The 20,052-nt window shown below is 40.2% G+C and overlaps 1 protein-coding gene across 3 annotated transcripts in view; it reads right to left on the bottom strand.

Moving 5' to 3' along the window:
- Positions 1 to 20,052, bottom strand: part of LOC109398534 (GTPase-activating protein skywalker) — a 175,743-nt gene that overhangs the window by 61,231 nt on the left and 94,460 nt on the right. For all 3 annotated transcript variants that reach the window (XM_029859134.2, XM_029859135.2, XM_062850570.1), the window contains exons 3-4: positions 17,320 to 17,522; positions 17,040 to 17,244 (exon numbers count right to left, since the gene is read on the bottom strand). In XM_029859134.2, coding sequence (XP_029714994.1) covers positions 17,040 to 17,244; positions 17,320 to 17,522 — 408 coding nt within the window. The remainder of the gene's footprint in view (positions 1 to 17,039; positions 17,245 to 17,319; positions 17,523 to 20,052) is intronic.

Raw genomic sequence — 20,052 nt, 5'->3', positions numbered from 1 at the left:
AAACTTGAGTGTGCTAATTACAAAAAACCTCCTTATTACGGAGTACAAGATACTGCCCTGTCTTTCTCCTGGATTTAAGGGCGGAAGGGACGGTCGAGGAAATACCCGCCATTGCTCTGTGGCTACTAAGATGGTAATCTCAGATTCTACTTCATATTTTGCAACAAAAACCTATTATTGTGTATGCTCACTTGCAGTGCATATGCTGATTGATTTTCAGCAGCTTCAGTGCGATAGAACTCGAGATTACCATCTTCAAAATCGCGAGGCAAATTGTTAGAAAGAGAGGCAAGATAGGAAAAATTACACGGCGTCCCGTTTCACCTTCAACTGAAGAAGTCAACGAATACAAAGTTGCATTGTGATGACCAATTACTCTTGCAGAGGGATTGAGAATCGTCATAAAACCGTACATATTCTTTTTTGGTTTTATAATGGTTCTAAGAGCCACTTCTGGTCTGTTTGATTAAGAAATGTTGATCGGGGCCGTGCATCTGATGTTTACCCTGTAGATGATCCTAGGTACATTCCGGGACTACAGCTTGCAAATTCACCATCTGTTCACTGGTTTTAAAACAGTTTTTCTGGTGAAACTAATAAGGCTACTCGGATTTGACGGCTATACAGTCTTGTTCAATCAAAATGAGTTGTTCTCTAGTCCCTGAAGAAGATACAATCCAAAGTGTCGAAACGTCGGGTTAGATAACAACTCATTTTGATTTAACAAGACTGCGTAGCCGTCAAATCCGAGTTGCACAGAATACAGTCGATTTCCTCTCGTCTACTAATAAGGCTGATACTTGCAACGCTAGGATACAAGTATGTACCAACCTGAAGTTCTTAACTCCAAGTTAATTTGAGTGACCTGAAAGATCTTAAACATTTCTCGAAATAACTTTGTCGGGACATGTATAGAAGCCTTCTGACTCTAAAAGATAAATTCACCAAACTAAATATCAAATATCAATCAGACAAACAGTAGACTTGTTAAAAGAGTCTACGTACAACCCTTCCAAACCAGATCTAAAGTATTCTTTGCTAGTACGACAGCCATATCAGACATATGATCAAACACGGATCATTATTATAACAATTATAATATTACATGCCTATACGACTGAGCACCGGTTGTGCCTGGTTCAGAAACACGATACCGACGCCAAGCGAAACGCGCGCTACCGCGCAATTTCAATTCCTGCGGCTCGACCGACGACGCGACGCACAGTGGTTCCAGCCCCATATGAGGGCGGCCATAAATATGATGTTATCGAGTTTTATGATGAAACCGCTAAATTTGATGCATATTTCCATTCCAAATGCGTTTTTGTATTGTTTATTAAAAATGGGCTCAATCGAGTTTTTGTCCTTACGGAGCCGAAATCAGGCCAAACATGTCTAAAGGTCCAATCTGCAGAGGAGAGGCTCTCTTTGGTTTCCCTCTCTTTCGTTAATATCTCAGCTGTTTATTTGTATTATGATTTGTCTCCTTGCATTGAACGATGGTTAAAACAATCGTCTTTTGATTTGTACTGCAAAAATAGTTGAAAAGTGTATCATTAGATTGCAATAATTGAAAGAGAAAGTGAACAAAGAGAGCCTCTCAAATGCAGATAGGACCTATTGAAATGTTTGGCCTGAAATTCATTATTTTGCAGTTTTGGTTACCAACTGATTTGGATATACTAATAGTAGTTTGATCGGTCCACGGTAGTCAAAACTGCTCAAGAATAGTGAAACACACATAATGTAAAGGTGCTATTAGACTGTTTGTCATTATGACAAATATTTGCCATTCAAGTCCAACATTTATCCAAGGTTGCTATGATTCACGTTGTGTTGGTTATTTGTTGGGCTTATTTGGCCAAATAATTGTCACGTCTAATGGGACCTTAATGGATAAAGAGGGTGGAAGTTGGAAAAAAGTGTTCCGTGCAATGCAATGCGGGAGGTATTTGTTAGTTTTTGAGTAAATTGAAAGTAAGACACTGAAGTGACTACCATCAATCTGGTCGCAAACGGTCGCAGCTAAATTCGCCAGTAAATCATTGTTTAGGATTATAGGGAAGTTTTATAGAAGAACGTCCGAAGGGGTCGGAAGGGGAAACATTTTTTTCGGCTTGTTGAAAATTTTCAGTTTTTTATACTTTGTGAAAAAAGCATATAATTCAGTCACATTCATTCATTTATTTAGTTAATATCAAATTCATGATAGTACTGAATCAACAATTTGCCGCCATAATACTCGATTTGCAGCTGCAGCTCTCCAACGTCGGTCACGCCCAACACTCGCCAGATCACGCTTCACCTGGTCCGCCCATCGTGCTCTCTGCGCTCCACGCCTTCTTGTACCAACCGGATGGTTAGCAAACACCAGCTTTGCAGGGTTGTTGTCCGGCATTCTTGCAACATGCCCTGCCCATCGTATCCTTCCGGCTTTGGCCACTTTCTGGATGCTGGGTTCGCCGTAAAGTGCAGCGAGCTCGTGGTTCATCCTTCTCCGCCACACACCGTTCTCCTGTACGCCGCCGAAGATCGTCCTTAGCACCCGTCGCTCGAAAACTCCGAGTGCTTGCAGGTCCTCCTCGAGCGTCGTCCATATCTCGTGTCCGTAGAGAACCACCGGTCTTATTAACGTCTTGTACATGGTACATTTGGTGCGGGGGTGAATCTTTTTTGACCACAGTTTCTTCTGGAGCCCATAGTAGGCACGACTTCCACTGATGATGCGCCTTCGTATTTCACGGCTCACGTTATTGTCAGCCGTTAGCAAGGAACCGAGGTAGACGAATTCTTCTACCACCTCGAAAGTATCCCCGTCTATCGTAACATTGCTGCCAAGGCTTGTCCTGTCTCGCTCAGTCCCACCTACCAGCATGTACTTTGTCTTAGCCGCATTCACCACCAGTGCGACCTTTGCTGCTTCACGTTTCAGGCGGGTGTACAGTTCTGCCACCGTTCCAAATGTTCTAGCAATAATATCCATGTCATCCGCAAAACAGACAAATTGGCCGGATTTCGTGAAGATCGTACCCCGGCTGTTGAGCCCGGCTCGTCGCATAACACCTTCCAGGGCGATGTTGAATAGTAGGCAGGAAAGTCCATCACCTTGTCGTAGTCCCCGTCGAGATTCGAATGAACTGGATAGTTCACCCGAAATCCTTAATTCAGTCACACTTATTCGAATAAAATGGTAAAGAATGACATCTAAATTTGTGATAAACATCGATTTCAACTATGTAAGAATCGAACACAATCAACCAAATACATGTCGAATGGATGAGACTTTTTAATAGAGTGATAAATGCATAGGATTGAAATTAGAAAAATTCAAATAAAATATCTACTCAAGAACATCTACTTTCAAGAGTTCTGCGGAAAAGTTTCGGTATACATTTGATAAAAGTAATGATTGTCCCTAGTTATTAAAGTATTAAAATTGATGTTTCCGCAATGATATCACAGTTTCATTGAGGTTAATTTTTTGGAATAATGACCTATGGTGGAACCACTGTGCGACGGGACGCGGCGCTCGCGAGTCTTGATTCTTGATGCGCGCTCTCTCTGTAAACAATAAACAGCAATTCAATCCGCTTCCATCACCGCGTGCCGCGTGTCCACCATACATACCCACCTAGCCGCTGCTGCGCTGGGTGGATGTGCAGATTAAATAAATTATTCTATTATTGCCACCTTTCACTCCCGACAGTGACGACGACTTGCCAGCAAGCAGCCGGCCGGCTTCCTGCCAGGCTACCCAGGAAGGAACACGTACGGTACGGTACGGAACGAAAGTATAGGTATAGGTTGGATTCTCTGCTCGAATAAGGGCATCCGATTTCCAGTTTGAGGCGGATCAACGATAGGAACAACAAACCTCGACAACTCACGTGGGGAGACGGAGGAAAATATTTAGAGTTGTTCGATCAGGTTGGAACTACATATATGAAGGATTGCACTTGTCTAGGGTGCCGCTAGGAGCTTCGGTGTTGATACAGCTAATGCGTCGAACTCCTGGCGAATCATGCTGAGATGTAGGTGGCGTTGCTGGCTTTCCAAAGTGCTTGAAGTGCTTGCCTTGTTTCAACTGGTCAGTCGGGTCCGGTCAAAAGCTGTCCAGTCGCGTCTTTCGCGGGCATCGTAGCCTTCATTTTATTTCCACTAAGGCAGCGTGAGACATCGTAGAGGAAACGAATGTCGCCGGTATTTGCGACTTGCCCGCCTTCGTCGGCTAAGAAGTCTGTCGACGCCCTTCTGGCCCGTATACAGGAGCTTTTATTTTTCGAGAGCCGAAAAGCGCTGACGGGCTTCGGATTTGGCTGCTCGTATTTTCGCTCGCTTTATCACGGCTTGAGCGTTCCTTCGCTCCTCTATCTTCTTCCATGTGTCATCTGTTATCCACTGCTTTCTCTGATTGCGTAGCTCACCCAAATTGGCTTCTTTAGCGGTGTTGAGATAATTCCATATTCTGAATCTACATGCGAAACTGAGCCGAAATCCAAATTTTCATGAATTTTGGTGCCCGGGAACCTATTTAAAAATCAATTTGAAGTTTGTATGGGAGCGATTTGTCGAATCACCCCTCGTCGCATTTTGTACTGGGTGGAGCTGTCAAACAGTTACCCAGCTGTCAAAAGGTGATTTCAAAAAATCTCTTTGAAATTGATTTAAGGTATCAAAATAAAGTTCTAAAAATCTGAAAAAAAATCATAGTGGCTCAGAAAAAGGTGCTCTTTCGTATAAAATCAAAAAATCGATACATTTTTCTTAATTTGAAAACCCAATTGTTATTATCAGTGGCGATGAAGGCTTTCTTGATGGCGCTCCATCGATATTCTACGCTTAAACCTTCCGGAATATTCGTAGTATGCCCTTCGAAGAAAGAATTATGAAACTACATGGTTCTTTTGATAACTTGAATCCTTTTTTTATTTATTCAGACTAGCGTATATTTTTAATAACTATGTGGACTGAGGTTGATAGTTTCTTGTTCTCACGTGATTTGAAAAAGTTTTCTTGATTGGCCACACCCTATTGTCTCCCAGTTCTTCAACCCTGGGTTGCCCGATCGTGATGATTTGATTAGATAAGCATCTCACAATTCGGCCTGCGGTATTGGCCATCAGCTCAGCAGTCTGTGTCACATGCAACGGGTGAATGGTTATTTACACCGGACTGTTTATTATTGACGGAACAAACACGTCAATAGCGCTCCACAGCAATCCCACTATATGGGGGTTTTGGTGATAACTGAAGTAGGTGTTTCTCCATAGCTCTGGAAAATTCTTGAGCTGCTTGAGCACCAAACACTTCTAGAAACGGATGGTTTGACTACCCACCATTCAAATCAGATTAACTTCATTCCACCCCAAGTCCAATTTTCCTTTTCCGAAGGCGGAGGCAAAATTTAAACAGAGTAAAAGCCAATAAGTTTATTGATTCCGAGAATACGCTCTCGCTTTTGATGGAGAAAGATAAAAAAGACGAAAGCCAATTTCTTCCAAGAACTGAAGCATACATATCATAACCGACAGAACGAAAGCGCTACTGCCTGCTGCCAAAGAAACGTATGTTCTCATTGATTGTGGATTGAAATCGATGCTAGTCAAGCGAAGCAGTTTCATTTCTAGGGTTTCATTTATGATTGGATTCGTGTGGGAAGATGAACATCCACAAGAGGGTTGGTCGATTTCTATTTACTGAAGTTGAATTCGATCCGGGGGTTTTGGAGCATTACACCACATACGATAAAGATAACGACTCACTGAAAATGTAATGAAGTAAAACATGCTGACATAGATCAAAGGATTGAAACAGATACTTTGATGTGTGAAGGATGAAAATCTTGATAAGTATTATAAGAAATTATGAATCGCTAATGAAACCTCCTGATTCAAGAATCTAATAAATTATAAATTATATAAATTATTAGCAATTATAAATTATATAAATTATTAGCAATTAGAAAAATAAATCAAGTACAATTTATTATAAACACAATAACTCTAATACAGATTAAGATTTCGCTTGGTTCGGCAGCAGCAAAGTTTTGCGCGCTCGCTTTACTAGATTTTTGCGATTTTTTTTTTCCTCTTCCCTCTGCGGGGCTCCGACGACGGGACGCCAAGCAGTCAGTAGTGTGCGGTAGTTCGGCAGCAGCAAAGTTTCGCGCGCTCGCTTTGCTAGATTTTTGCGAGAGTGAGTTTTTGGAGGCAAAGTGTACAGGCCGCGTTTTCATTCGGTCGTCGTCGTCGTCTATTTGACTGCTCATCTTCGTACGGGGTGATTTAGTGAGTTTTTGGAGGCAAAGTTTACAGGCCGCGTTTTCATTCGGTCGTCGTCGTCGTCGTCTATTTGACTGCTCATCTTCGTACGGGGCGATTTATGATACGATAAATGCAACAAACAACATTTTTTGCGATTTTAGTCAACAGACATTGAAATGTTCGTCACGTCAAGTGTCGGCCCAAGTTCCAAAGCCACGTTGGTTCAAATCACTTTATTTTCTCTTTCGTTAATTTTCGCACTTCGAAAACTATCTGAATGGTTCGTCATCTTCGATGTCGGCATGTGTTTTGTTTTAGTCCAAATGAAAATAAGTGGTTTGATATTAATAGGGTTGCATGAATCACTCCACTTACCAAAGTGAACTCATATCATGCGCCCTTTCCCCTCCCCACTAACAAAAAGTCCTTCCCATGACAGACGTGGAGACGCAGAGGTGATCTCGGTCTTTAGTAAGCAACGCACGTCATAATAACATTCCTTTCCTTCCTCGATGACCGTAAGGACGTGGCCGGCGCCGTTATTGACCTAATAAAGTTTGGAATTCTCGAAGATGCACATTGAGGACGGTAAGCTACTCCCAAGCTCCGTCTGTTGGTTCCTTGTGCAACTTCGATTGTTCTGGTCAATCACGGAGTAGCAACTACGAATAGTACGGTCATCTATGCTCATGCTCATGCTACAGATTAAGATTTCGCTTGGCTTCTTTGTGCATAAAGCATCTTCGCGCCTTCCACGTGATAACGAATGCGAATATTGTCATTGACTAAGGAAGTTGATTGATTAATTTGTCTTTATTTAAGAGACTTTCAGCCCTTGGCTGCGCTAAGGATGTTTTTTGAGGGGCCAAGGAACACTAATCAGAGGACCAGGTTCTTTCTCAGAATCTCAGTAGGGTCGTTATTCTAAAAAGTAGAAGAAAACATACTTCCCATCACACACCATAACTTATTCTAAGGTCACGGAAATGTCACAAATCATGCGAAACAGTCCAAAATGATAGTTCCGGATCGGGTAGTGTTTCTTGTTTATTCTTTTAAAGCTCCAGTCTAAAGTAAATCAACCAAATCAAAACAATGGAACACCATTGATACTCTGTGTCAGTCAGTCTCAGATAGACAGACAGTTAGTCAGACAGACGGCTTATCAACTTCGGTTGCATTTTTTACAGCGCCAGGCAGACTGATTTTAGCGGGTGCCTGCTCGCGGTTACATTTGAGATTGAGATGTTTCAGCTGCGAAACGGGGTTAACATTTTTGTTATTTTGGGATATGCTTCTCGCATCCGGACAAACACACCCATTTTTTGTGATGTGCCTGCGCGGTCAGACAAAGCAAAACGAAAAGCAGAAACCGTATCTTTGACGTCGTCTAATGTTGATGTTACTGAGAATTTGTTGTATTTTGATAATGCGTGAAAAATCACAGGGTATTTTCACGCAGCAATTTTGCAATCTATGAAACGCGTTTTATATTTGATTCTGTTTCAGGATGCCTAGTCATTTGTCATTCTTTCTTGACTTCTTTCTCTGAGTTCTTCAAGAAAGCTTGGTTCAAACTATATTTCTAAATCCATTTGTTTTGCAGAATAAGCCAATAGCGACTATCTGTGACCATGACCAAACGAAATTGTGTTGGGAGATTTATCGCATGAATTGAGCATGAGAAGCATTAGATTGAGCATGAGCATGAGCATGAGATGACCGTACAATTCGTAGTTGCTACTCCGTTACTGACCAGAACGGTCAACATTGCACATGGAACCAAATGGATGGGGCCTGGGTGTAGCTTTCCATCCTCAATGTGCAATTTTGAAGGTTCAAAACTTTATATTGTCAGTACCGGCGCCGGCCACGTCCTTACGGTCATCGGGGAAGGGAAGGAATGTTGGTGTGACATCCGTTGCTACTAGAGACCGTGTGTACCTCCGCATCCCCACGGTTGTCACAGGAAGGAAGTTTGTTACAAGGGAAGGGAAGGGATAGATAGTTCCATAGATCTGGATTCACATTGGTAAGTGATGTGAGCTATGCAACCCTTGATATGGTTTAGTCTTCCGCCAGCCGGCTGTCGGAAGAATACAATAATTTTATTGTATGTTTGTGTATTAAATTTAATTATATACCGGGTATGAATATTTTTTAAACCACGCTTATGCCGGATCAACTCGTAATAACGCACGTTTTAAGCTTATCGTTTCTCAGTCAGAAAATAAACTGTATGCAATTCCGTTTAGTGTCACTGCCAATGCTGAAAAACCGAAACCCGCGCCGTAGCTTTACGACAAAACTGGACAACTAACAACTAGAATCGTTGCTTTTGAGTTTCATCTATGTTCTTGTATTATTTTTTTCCGCGTTCCCGTGTTAATAAGATTGCGGATAATAAAACCGTTGTACATATTTATTATCCGCGAATGTTCGCGACGCGTAATATAAGTTGAAGATGTGATGAACAAAAAAAAATATCTTTAAAAAAACCGAAATTATGGTACTCGGCACGAATAAATCGACGCGGAAAACGTAGTCTACTTGTCACTGTACCGTACGGTAATCTTGACCTTTCTAAAGAAAGAGATGCTTCGCCGTTTTGATCGCTGATTGCCTGCTTGTAAATCTGAAATAGAAAAAGTAATTAATTGTGATACGTTCTCCACTGTTATATTTTTGTAAATTGTTATTTATATATAGTTTAAATTTACCTCCATCCCTCTGAAACAAACGGTATATTAGCATGAGAAGCATTAGATTGGGTCAACAAAGTCGATTTTTAGGAACAAAGCTTTTTCGATTCCTTTTAGCGTCCAAAACAACTGTGCAAAATTTGGGTGCGATTGGTTACATCTCCGTAGTCCGCATTGCGTTTGAAATTTGTTTGGAGTTTAGTATGGGAAAACATCTTTTTTCGAATTTGTCTCATAAATTGATTTTTTTTGTCTAAAGGATATACATAAGTGACCCGATTTTGTCAGCCCCTTTTCGGAACATGTTTTTGCTCTCTTAAAAAACTTAAACAGTTTTTCAAACTTTTTATTTCTTTATGTTTTGCATCTCAGCTGTAGTTTGATGATAAATATTAATAAATTGCTTAAAATGTGACCGTAAGATAATGAGAGCAAAAGTTTGTCGCAAAATGGGGCTGACAAAATCGGGTCCTTACTGTAACTAATACCGTTGTAGTAAAGCCTAGGATATGCCGAAAAACTTTGCCAAAGATCGCAAAGTTATCCGACCCTTGTGACAAAAGTTATTACGCTCAGATCGTCTGATGGTGCTTAACTTTTAGCATGTAAAGAAATAATATCAATAATAAAATCCCAATTTTTGACCTGAATTAACAAGAGTATAACATTTTCTACAAGCGTCGGATAAACTTGCGATCTTCGGCAAAGTTTTTCGGCATATCCTAGGCTGTACTTTAACGTCATTAGTTACATGGTTTTAGACAAAAAACTTCAACTTATGAATAAAATGCGAAAAAGTACGTTTTCTCATACTAAATTCCATACAAGTTTCACTTCCAAATTTTGCACAGTTGTTTTGGGCGCTAATATAGGTTTAAAAAGCTTTGTTCCGGGGTGATGCGATCAAATTTAAACTTTCCTCATACAACGTTGATCCAAACTAATGAGCATAGATGACCGTACAATTCGTAGTAGCTACTCCGTGATTGACAAGAACATTCGAAATTGAACAAAGAACCAACAAACGGAGCTTGGGAGTAGCTCCCACTCTCAATGTGGACTTTCGAGAATTCCAAACTTTATTCACCTTTCAGGACGCGCGCCATCAAGCAGCTGAAACTGCTCCATGCTCGCGCTGTATACGGCGTGCAAGGTTTTTTTGGTAGTTGTATTTTTTACAACGGCGCGCGTCCTGAACAGTTAAGTCAATAATGGTGCCGGCCACGTCATTACGGTTATCGAGGAAGGAAAGGAATGTTAGTGTAACGTACGTTGCTACTAGACACCGAGATCACCTCATCTTCTCCACGACTGTCACGGGAAGGAGCTTTTGTTAGTGGGGAGGCGGAAAGCTACATGATCTGGATTCACTTTGGTAAGTAATGTGATTCAGGCAACCTTTATTTGAATCAAAACACGTATTCATTATGACTAATTACACATGCCGACACCAAAGATGACGAACCATTCAAATCATTTTGTCAATGCATAAATGAACGAAAAAATACAAAAGGTGATTTGGAAACTTGTGCCGACACTTGACGTGACGAACCCTTCAATATTTGTAGGCTTGGTTCTATAAATCATCAAATAGTTGTTTTAACCCTAAAAGGGATACCTTCATAGCCTCAGTTTCGTCACCTCGCTGAGTGTGTTCCATCAAAGACGAGCTCTGAAAGGCGCCTGGGGTCCAATGGATCCCAGGTATCCCTTTTAGGGTTAATATGAAACGAACTCACCGATAAAGTTTAATTAAGTTCATCGCTGCCGAGTATGCTGATCAACTACTCGTCAATAAAGTTGGACGACAATAAAGAGAAAAAAAAATGGTATTTATAAATTCAGTCTTTTTACTTAGATATTTTCTAAGATTTTGTGGGATTTCGCCATAACATTCTTAAAGCAGTTCATCAAAAAGCATTTTAGTGAATTGAAAAAAAATCATTTTAAAGCACGGGTCTTTTGTTAATGGTCTACGCAAATCAATATATAAATATTTGATATTCGTTAGCATTGCTCCAGAAATTTTCTTCAAAAAATTCTTAAAAAAAGCATTTTTATTATTGACTTTTTTTAAATAAAAGCATTCAGAAGTTGCTTCAAGACTTATCCCTCAAGTTCAACACATAAAATGGTTTAGCATTTTTAAGAAGCAGTACACTACCTTGTCTAGTGTGCTGCTTCTAAAAAAGCTAGTACAGATGAAAACGTTTTCAACACAATGCGAACACAGTGACGTTCCATTAGGAATTGCTTGCTGCCATAGGAAACACTCACTCAATTATTTTGCAATTCGTTCATTCTCTTCAACACACATTCTGACGCGAGTTTGCGTCTCTCGCAATCAGATAAAGTGTTTTGCTATCATTCTCTGTTTGCCAAAGATAAATGAAACAACGCTGAGTACAACTCAAAGCTATTAATTATGCGTTATTATATGGAATCACGCCACTTGGGCGGTGGCTTCTATATTCGTATGTTTTCCACTATAACTCAGTCAAATTTGAACTAATTGACACAACTTTTGGAATGTGGTGAGATAGGTATTGTATCTACCCGTGTACAACATTTCAAGTCTATTGGTTCAAAATAGTGGAAAACAGACGAATATGGAAGCCACCGCCCAAGTGGCGCGATACCCTAATTTGTCGGATGATTATTTTTGTACTTTTTTATCACAAATGTTAGTAGTATCCCAGGAGTGATACAGCGTATCACCATAAATTCCATACACAGTTTTGAATTTGAACTTGAATATTTGTACTCTGTGCTGGTGTTGTAGTAATGTTGAGATTTCGAAATTCTGCCCATGATTCTTCCTTCAATTCCTTCCAGAATTCCTCCTTCAAATTCGTTTCCAATTTCTCGCAGAGTTTTTCCTTGAAATTATCAAAGAGTTTTGATTTTTGGATTTCTCCAGATTTCTCAAGAATATCCAGAGGGTTTTACGTATTTGCTTCCATGAATAGCTTCCGAGTTTTCTCGCGCTTTTCGAGGTTTTTGACGGGGTCTCTGCTAGAATATGTACCCCGACCTTCTTCCAGAGTTTCTCGCTGGATTCCTTCCGAAAATCTTTCCAAAAATTTTCCAAAGCTCTTCCAGGAGTTTCTCTTAGTGGTTTCAGGATAGGTTTCCAAAAGTGTCTCTTGGGATTTTGCACAAGATTTTCCTGTGTTGTTTTTCCAGAGACAGTTTTCAGATATTTCTCGTGAATTTCCTTGCGGGATTTCGCCCGTGGTTTCTCCCCGGATAACTTTTAGAAGTTTCCAGAGTTTCTCTATAAATTTCCCCAATATATCCTCCTGGAATTAGTCCAAGAAGTTTTTTCCGACATGTTCCAGTTTCTCTCAGGATTTCTTCCGTAGTTCCTCTCGAGATTTCTCGACAGTCTTTGCGGATGTTTTCGTAAAATTTGGCCAGGATTCCTTCAGAAATTTCTCCGGGAATTTCTTACAGGAAATCTCGTAAGATATCCCAGGAGATATCCCGAGAAATCTCTTTGAAAAAATCCTCCGAGAACTTCAGGAGTAATTTTTAAAGGAATCCCAAAGAGGAGCATCAAGAATCTCGGGATAATTTCTGGTACAGATTCCGGGAAGAGCTCTGGGAATAATCCCGAGAAAATCTACAAGAAAATAACCTCCGGTGGATCACTGCAAGAAATAATATAACCAACAAGGGAAAGTCTTGGTAAATATCTGAAAAAAAAATACGGCACGAATTCCATTAGAAATACCAACAGTAGCTCCAGCAGAAATCCCAGAAGGCTCTCTAAAACATCTAAGGAAATAATCAGGATAAATTCTGAAAAACTGTGCCAACTAAAATCCCAGGAATAACACAATCAGTGTTGAAAAATTCATTTCGTCATATCTAAATTCAACCACCTACAGCTCATTTCAAAAGCTGAACCTGAGAATATGGTATATGAAAAACTTGTGCGACTAGACCAGTTCTGCAAGAAAGTCATGGAAAAACCGCTATTTTTCCAATATTTAGGGTAAATGTCACGGACTACCTTCGAAAAATCCCAATGATATTCACGGTGAATATCATTTGGCATTTTTCAAAGGTAGTCCGTGACATTTACATCAAATATTCGAAAAATAGCGGTTTTTCCGTGACTTCCTTGCAGAACTGGTCTAGCCGCACAAGTTTTTCATATACCATATTCTCAGGTTCAGCTTTTGAAATGAGCTGTAGGTGGTTGAATTTAGATATGACGAAATGAATTTTTCAACACTGAACACAATCAAGAGGATTCCCGAGAGAAACACTAACAGAAAATCCTTGACTACATCTGCGGTACATCTTGAGAGAAACTCTTGAGGAGATCTCGGAATAAATCCTGGTAGAAACCCACGGGAACTGAGAGCAATACTGGGAAAATCTCTAGAGTAATTCTTAATGATCTGTAACTGTATGATATGAAATTCTGTATTTAAAAATTCCAAATCGGAATTCCTGAACCCTAGAAGATTCTCAAGGAAGAATCCCGGAAAAAAGTTCGAATCTTGGAAAAATGCTAGTAGGAATCCGGAAGGAATTCAAAAAGGAATACCAAGACAAATGGCGTGAAAAAATACGGAAGGAATCGTGTAAAAAATCCTGAGAAGAATTTCAGAAGGTATTTCCAAAGAAATCCCAGAAAGAAAATCTGACAGAATTTCTGGAAAAATCAATGTAGCCAATTTTCTAGATGGATACACTAACACTACATAATCGAAAACTTTTTTATTCAGACCCATGATGTAGTAAACTCTATTTCTGAGTAGATCTACAAGTAATAAAATTCGCTTCTTTTTATTCATACAACCCAAAATTTGATTGTTTTTTTCATCGGTGCAAAATTTGAGTATTCCAGGTGTTTCCTAATTGAATAAAATTTCCTGAGGATTCTTGGATTAGACGTAAAAACTTGAAGTATTTTAGGCAAAGTACGTTTAATTGGCAAATTGAGAGATAAATTTGTGAAAAAATTACCACTTGTTTTGGTGGGATTCGAACCCACGACTCCGTTATCGCTAGTCCGGCGCTTTAACCAACTAAGCTACAGAACAAGTTACAACTCTGCAGAATAGAAAGTCAAACTGGATTCGAAGCACCACCCTAAACCGGGTCCGTCTTTCACAACTTTATCTCTCTTTCGGCTCTTAGATGCCAATCTCCCGCACTCTCGCGGCCTACCAACAACAAGTGTGCGCGTATTGTTTTTAGAATGTTGATATTGAAGCTCGACTGACACATACTTCGTCACCAACCATATGATCGGTGCAAACTCAGTATGCGTTGAGCGCTCAACGCGGACGGACGCACGGCCGTCCAACTGCGCTAGAGAGAACGCAACTCATGTATGACAATGATTTTATTGCCCTTTTCCGGCTATACCAGTCGGCTAGTATGTCTGAAATAGACGTAAAAACTTGAAGTATTTTAGGCAAAGTACGTTTAATTGGCAAATTGAGAGATAAATTTGTGAAAAAATTACCACTTGTTTTGGTGGGATTCGAACCCACGACTCCGTTATCGCTAGTCCGGCGCTTTAACCAACTAAGCTACAGAACAAGTTACAACTCTGCAGAATAGAAAGTCAAACTGGATTCGAAGCACCACCCTAAACCGGGTCCGTCTTTCACAACTTTATCTCTCTTTCGGCTCTTAGATGCCAATCTCCCGCACTCTCGCGGCCTACCAACAACAAGTGTGCGCGGTTCCCAGTTTTTTCAGGTAGTAGACACCCTACATTATGAAAAGATCTTGGACCGTATCGGGAATCAAATTCGGACATATTTAGCACGACTTTAGTTTATAGCTTCGCGTAGTCGTTGTCTACAGGGGGTGGCCAAAATGTTTGGGATAGGCAACTTTTTTTTCTCCCACAAAAAAGTTCAACATGCTGTAACTTTTCATAAAGTGCATCACAAATTTTAAAATTTTGATTGTTTGTCAACCTAATATATGTGCATCATTGTTACAAATTTGAGCTCGATTGGTTAATGTTTCGTGAGACTAGAACCGTTCTCATAAAATTCTATTTTTAAGTAATTATTTTTTGAACTGTCATATCTATCCCGCTTCAACAATGCATTAGAACTTTAGACGCACAAATTTCAAGAAGCAAGCTTCAAACAACAGTGAATTTCATTATTCTGTTCTTGCTTAAAGCTTAAAATAAGAAGATCAGGTGCGCTGGTTTTGTTTATGAAGAGATTTGTGCTTTCGAAATCGTGAGTAGGGGCCAAAATCGGCCATTTTGGGATTCTAACAAGTCTGTCCTTAAAACATAGGTTCTTTTTAAACTTTGAAAAAAAAAGAAAATATCATGGATTGAAACTTTTTGGATCTTTCTGGAAAAAATGTAAATTTTTCACATCAATGTCATTAAATTATAGTTTTGATATCAAAAGATTTTCTACTTCTGGTCTCAAGATATCTCTAAAAATATATAATAGAGCCTATTTGGAATAAAGGAAAAACAAATTTTGAAATTTTTGTGTGGTATTGTAAATTTGACCTATTTTCCTCTATATGGGTAAAACTGTCAAACCGGTATAACTTTTTTCGTCGTGTGAAAATCGTCTTCTTTATGGCTCTACGTCTGCACTGGACTTGGCATGCCTCGTTTCAATTTAGAGTTCTTTGAGCACTTTCACAGTTATTAATTGAAGATCTTTCTTTACCTGCCATTGCATGAATTTGTATATTGTGAGGCAAGCACAATGATATCGGAGTCGAGAAAATTTTCCCGACCGAAACGAGAATCAAACCCGCCGTCTCCGGACTGGCGATCCATAGCCTTAACCATTAGGCTAACCGGAGACGTGCGAAATAACATAACATAATAACATTTTAAAACGTCATATTAAGTACCAATATATTGTTGATAAACGTTCAAAATTTCATTCAATTCGGTTCTCTGGTTTCCGAGATGTGACAGCTAAAAAATAAGTTGTTTAAAAATAGTGTTTTACGAAATCGGTTCTAACTTCGCGAAAGAATAACCAATCGAGCTCAAATTTGTACTAATGATGCACGTATAAAAGGTTGACAAACAGTCAAAGTTTAATATATTTTTTATGCACTCTATGAAAAGTTACGGCTTCTTGATTTTTTTTTGTAAGAGAAAAAAAGTTGCCTATCCCAAACACCTTGGCCACCCCCTGTATCAGAGCTGGAGACCCAGACACTTTACTTTTTATTTCATCAGTCCAATCTATAATCATATTTCTCTGCTTTCGAAAAGCAAGTTTTTACTGTACGACAAATAATGTGAAAAAAATTGAAGTTTGCTCAGCAGATCTCAGCAGATTTGCATATTGCACCGCAAACAATACACTCTGAGGCGGAAAGTTTTGCCCATCGAATGGTTTGCTGCATCCCACATCATCATCTAGGAGTCGCTCTTACTACGCGCAGACTCCTCTCCTTCCTTTGAACCGCATTTTAATTAGCCTATTCGAACCTGCACCACCGGCTATAATTACCATTAATCTTCATTTAAATATTTATAAAAGCGAGTAAGAGCTCCGGACGGTTTAACAGTGCGAGACGATTGTTTTGGCGTGTCGGATGACGTTTTATGGGCATTCTGTACACACTTACTGGGCACGATACGCGGCCTAGAGGTGATGCCGGTGGTAGAGGTAAGGGGCATTCAGTAGGTTATTTCTTTATGGGGGATGATAATTGCTGCAAAAAGTTATTACCACCCATCTCTTATAACTGTATCGAAGTGGCAAGTTACTGCGCAGTTCAGGAAACACGTGTAAAGTGTTCTAAACTGTTTGTCAAACTGTAATAAAGTTTGTTTGCTTCGGAACCGGGGTGCTCTGTTTACCAATGTGTGAGATAGATGAGATTTCATTATCAAGAGATAAAAATAGGTATACTCTAATTGTTAATCAATGCCACTGAAGTCTCGTTTCTACATTCAGGTTCGCAGCTGTGTGTTTACGGATGCCCGTTATGTTTTTGTGTGAAAATCATTTGTAGTGCAAATAATGTCTTTGAATGTTCTATCGAATTCTCTGAATGTCAAAACCCCAGTAGAGAAAAACATTAAATCTTGACTTACCGGACATGAAATGGAGCAGGATCGCCGTAATGGGATACAGCGAGGGGCTGTAGGTGATGTCGGGGCACGCGTAGCCGAGGACGCCGACGACCCGATCTGCCACCGCCCGGCCTTTCCGCGTCAGGTGGTACGGCAAACAGTGGGTGGAATCGACGAAGGGCGGCAGCATGATCGGTTTCTCGGGCAGTTCTGTCGTGCCAAAGACCTGCAATTGAAGGGAAATAAAAATCCACCGTCAGTTGTTGGGTCCTTAATTTACCCACAAGAATTGAGAACGCACCTGATTCACCATATCCCAGTAGAAGCCATCCAGCATCGTTTTTCCGACGTGGTGTTGGGTGCAGAGTGCCGGCCATAGTTGCGACCGAATGGGCGAGTTGGTGGGCCACGAGTTTTCCCTTAGCACTAGTTTGGCTTCGCGTTTCTTACCTTGCTGTATGAGTGATTGCACATCTTGAAATGTTTTTAGATTTGGTTTCTTCCCTGTGAAAGATAGAGGAGAAAAAAGTTTGTTAGAACTTAACTGAAATTTATTGATATTGATTGTCTAAAAACGAAATCCCAAGTAGCACTAGAAGAGGTTCTTAGAACCGCCATAAAACTAAAATAAAAAGTATAAGGCTTTATGACGGTTCTAAAAATCTCTACAAGACTGATTGGTCATCAAAATGCTATTTTGGCATCGTATCAAATATTGTTACACACTTAGGTTAAATTGTGAAAAATTCGTGTTCTGGTGGGATTCGAACAAACAACTCCGTATTCGCTAGACCGGCGCTTTAACCTACTAAGCCACAGAACGATTCTGCGGAATAAAAAGTCAAAGTGGCTCCGAGCCTTTTTCACAAATCCATCACTTTTTCGACTTAGATGCCAACTTCTTAACACGCTCGCGGTTGTGCCTTCTAACTTGTACGAGAACAAATTGTTTTTACAATATAGAGACTCATACTCGTACTCTTACACTCAGCGAAAAAAACTAGCGAAATTCATCGAAATACCTTATGAAAATTTGCTATAACTAATTCTTATGGATGACATAAGAATACCTTATGAAAATTGATCGTGCTTGCTATGACAAATTTCATAAGGTAGACTTATGAAAAGAACAAAAAAAAATCTTAAAATGATGCAGACTGGATTCGATTCATGAACGTCGGGATCACCGAGCCCGTGTTTTATCCACACGGCTACCGACGCTTGAGTTGCTAAACATGAATAAAAGCCAAGCTGTGAGACGATTTTACGTCATAGAGTGATCTTATGAAATTCATCCGAATCATTATGAATTATTTAAAGGCCGTTTCATAAGTTGGGCCTTATGGAAATCTTAAGGTTATTTGGCTGAGTGTAGTCGAAAGAGAGATGGAATTGTGAAAAAAGTAGTGTTCATGATGTGGGCTCGGAGTAAGTTTTGCTATCTATTCTGCAGTATCATTATCTGTTCTGGGGCTTAGTTGGTTGAAGTACCGGTCTAGCGAATACGGAGTTGTGGGTCAGAATCCCATCAGAACTCGAGTTTTTCACAAATTAATGTCTCAATTTGCCAATTAATCAATATCTTGTGTCTTCTGATTTTCAAGTTTTTACAAGAACTGGTACAAACGCAACAAATTTGCAATATTGACAGAACTCGGAACACATAGAACGCCCCCACCCAAGGGACAGATATAAATCATAAAATATTAGAAGGGAATACGATAAATTGCTGTTAATTGCTATCTATTTATTTACCAACCCTTTCAAAGGCTAACTGCAGTCGTTAACCTCGCCGCTAGAGCCACTGATGTAAGAGAGAGCGATATTTACACAAAAAGGTTTTCCGACTATCGACGACGACGACGACAACGGCGGCGCCAGCAGCCAGTAGTGGGTATCGGAGACGGTTGAATCAGGTGCGCTGGCTGGCTCTTGCTGCCTGCGTTCAACAGCAAAGTGAATAATTGATGTGTCAATACAGTGAGTGGGTGACGATGACCCTCAAGTCTCCACCCACAACAGCGAGAGGTGCAGCATTATTGGGCGATAGTGCGTCATCTTAGTAGGGGGTATCGATTCTGGATCGAATTTTACCGCCAGTCAATAGGGGGTGGGTGGTGGTAATTGAAACATGGTTTGTAACGAGTTAGTCTATATATTTACAAAATAACAATCGCGTACAAAGTATACACATTCCACCCAACTATTTTGTTCCTTGATATAGACAGCGAGGGATGCACAGAGCGCTTCTTATCGCCTACGAATGTACTCCGTTGACCTCGTTCAACTTAGTAATCTGCTCTGCTGCGTTTCACAGTCGAGGAGCCTAAGGCAATCATGCGTTCTGCCAATAGATTACACGCAGAAAACTTTTAAAGGATCAAAGGCTTATACCTACGACAACACAACATCCCCCCAGCTCCACTTGTGGTGCAACGCAAACGGTCGAGATCCACTTTAGGACCGATAATTGCTGCTAAAGTTGTAACTGCGTTAGATTGATTAGCTTTGCGCCCTACTGACGGCACTATTGGCAGCCATCAAACTATGATTGATGTGTAATTGGTACTTGAGAACACCCAGTCAGTGGCACAAACTTGATGGCCTTCAGTAGTGACTATCGTGATAAACGTCATCTGTACCATGCGCTACGGCTATACGGCAGTCCTCCTTTTTTCAAGTGATTATGGGGCGTTCAAGTTGAATTTGAGCTTAAATACTCGAAAAACTAGATTGTTGCTGATATCATTATTCTCGAATGACTGCAGCTCAAATAGATACAGAAACAATTCATGATCGGTGCGGCTAACTCTAAACAGTAAATAAATTTGTAATAATCACACACCGTAATTTCTGGTGATGTACTCATTTTTAAAAGTAATTTCACTCGATCACGTTATTACACTGATCGCGTAAACACTGATTGGTTGCGAAAGATGTCCAACAAACCCAATGCACCTGATACGCAAAACTATCCGGAATATACGAGAGGTGAAGGCTCTGACTCTCAATTAGCAGTTCAGAGTATGAATTC

Source organism: Aedes albopictus, chromosome 2 (genome assembly GCF_035046485.1).
Source record: "Aedes albopictus strain Foshan chromosome 2, AalbF5, whole genome shotgun sequence".
Classification (NCBI taxonomy): domain Eukaryota; kingdom Metazoa; phylum Arthropoda; class Insecta; order Diptera; family Culicidae; genus Aedes; species Aedes albopictus.
This window is presented reverse-complemented; position numbering and strand designations above follow the sequence as displayed.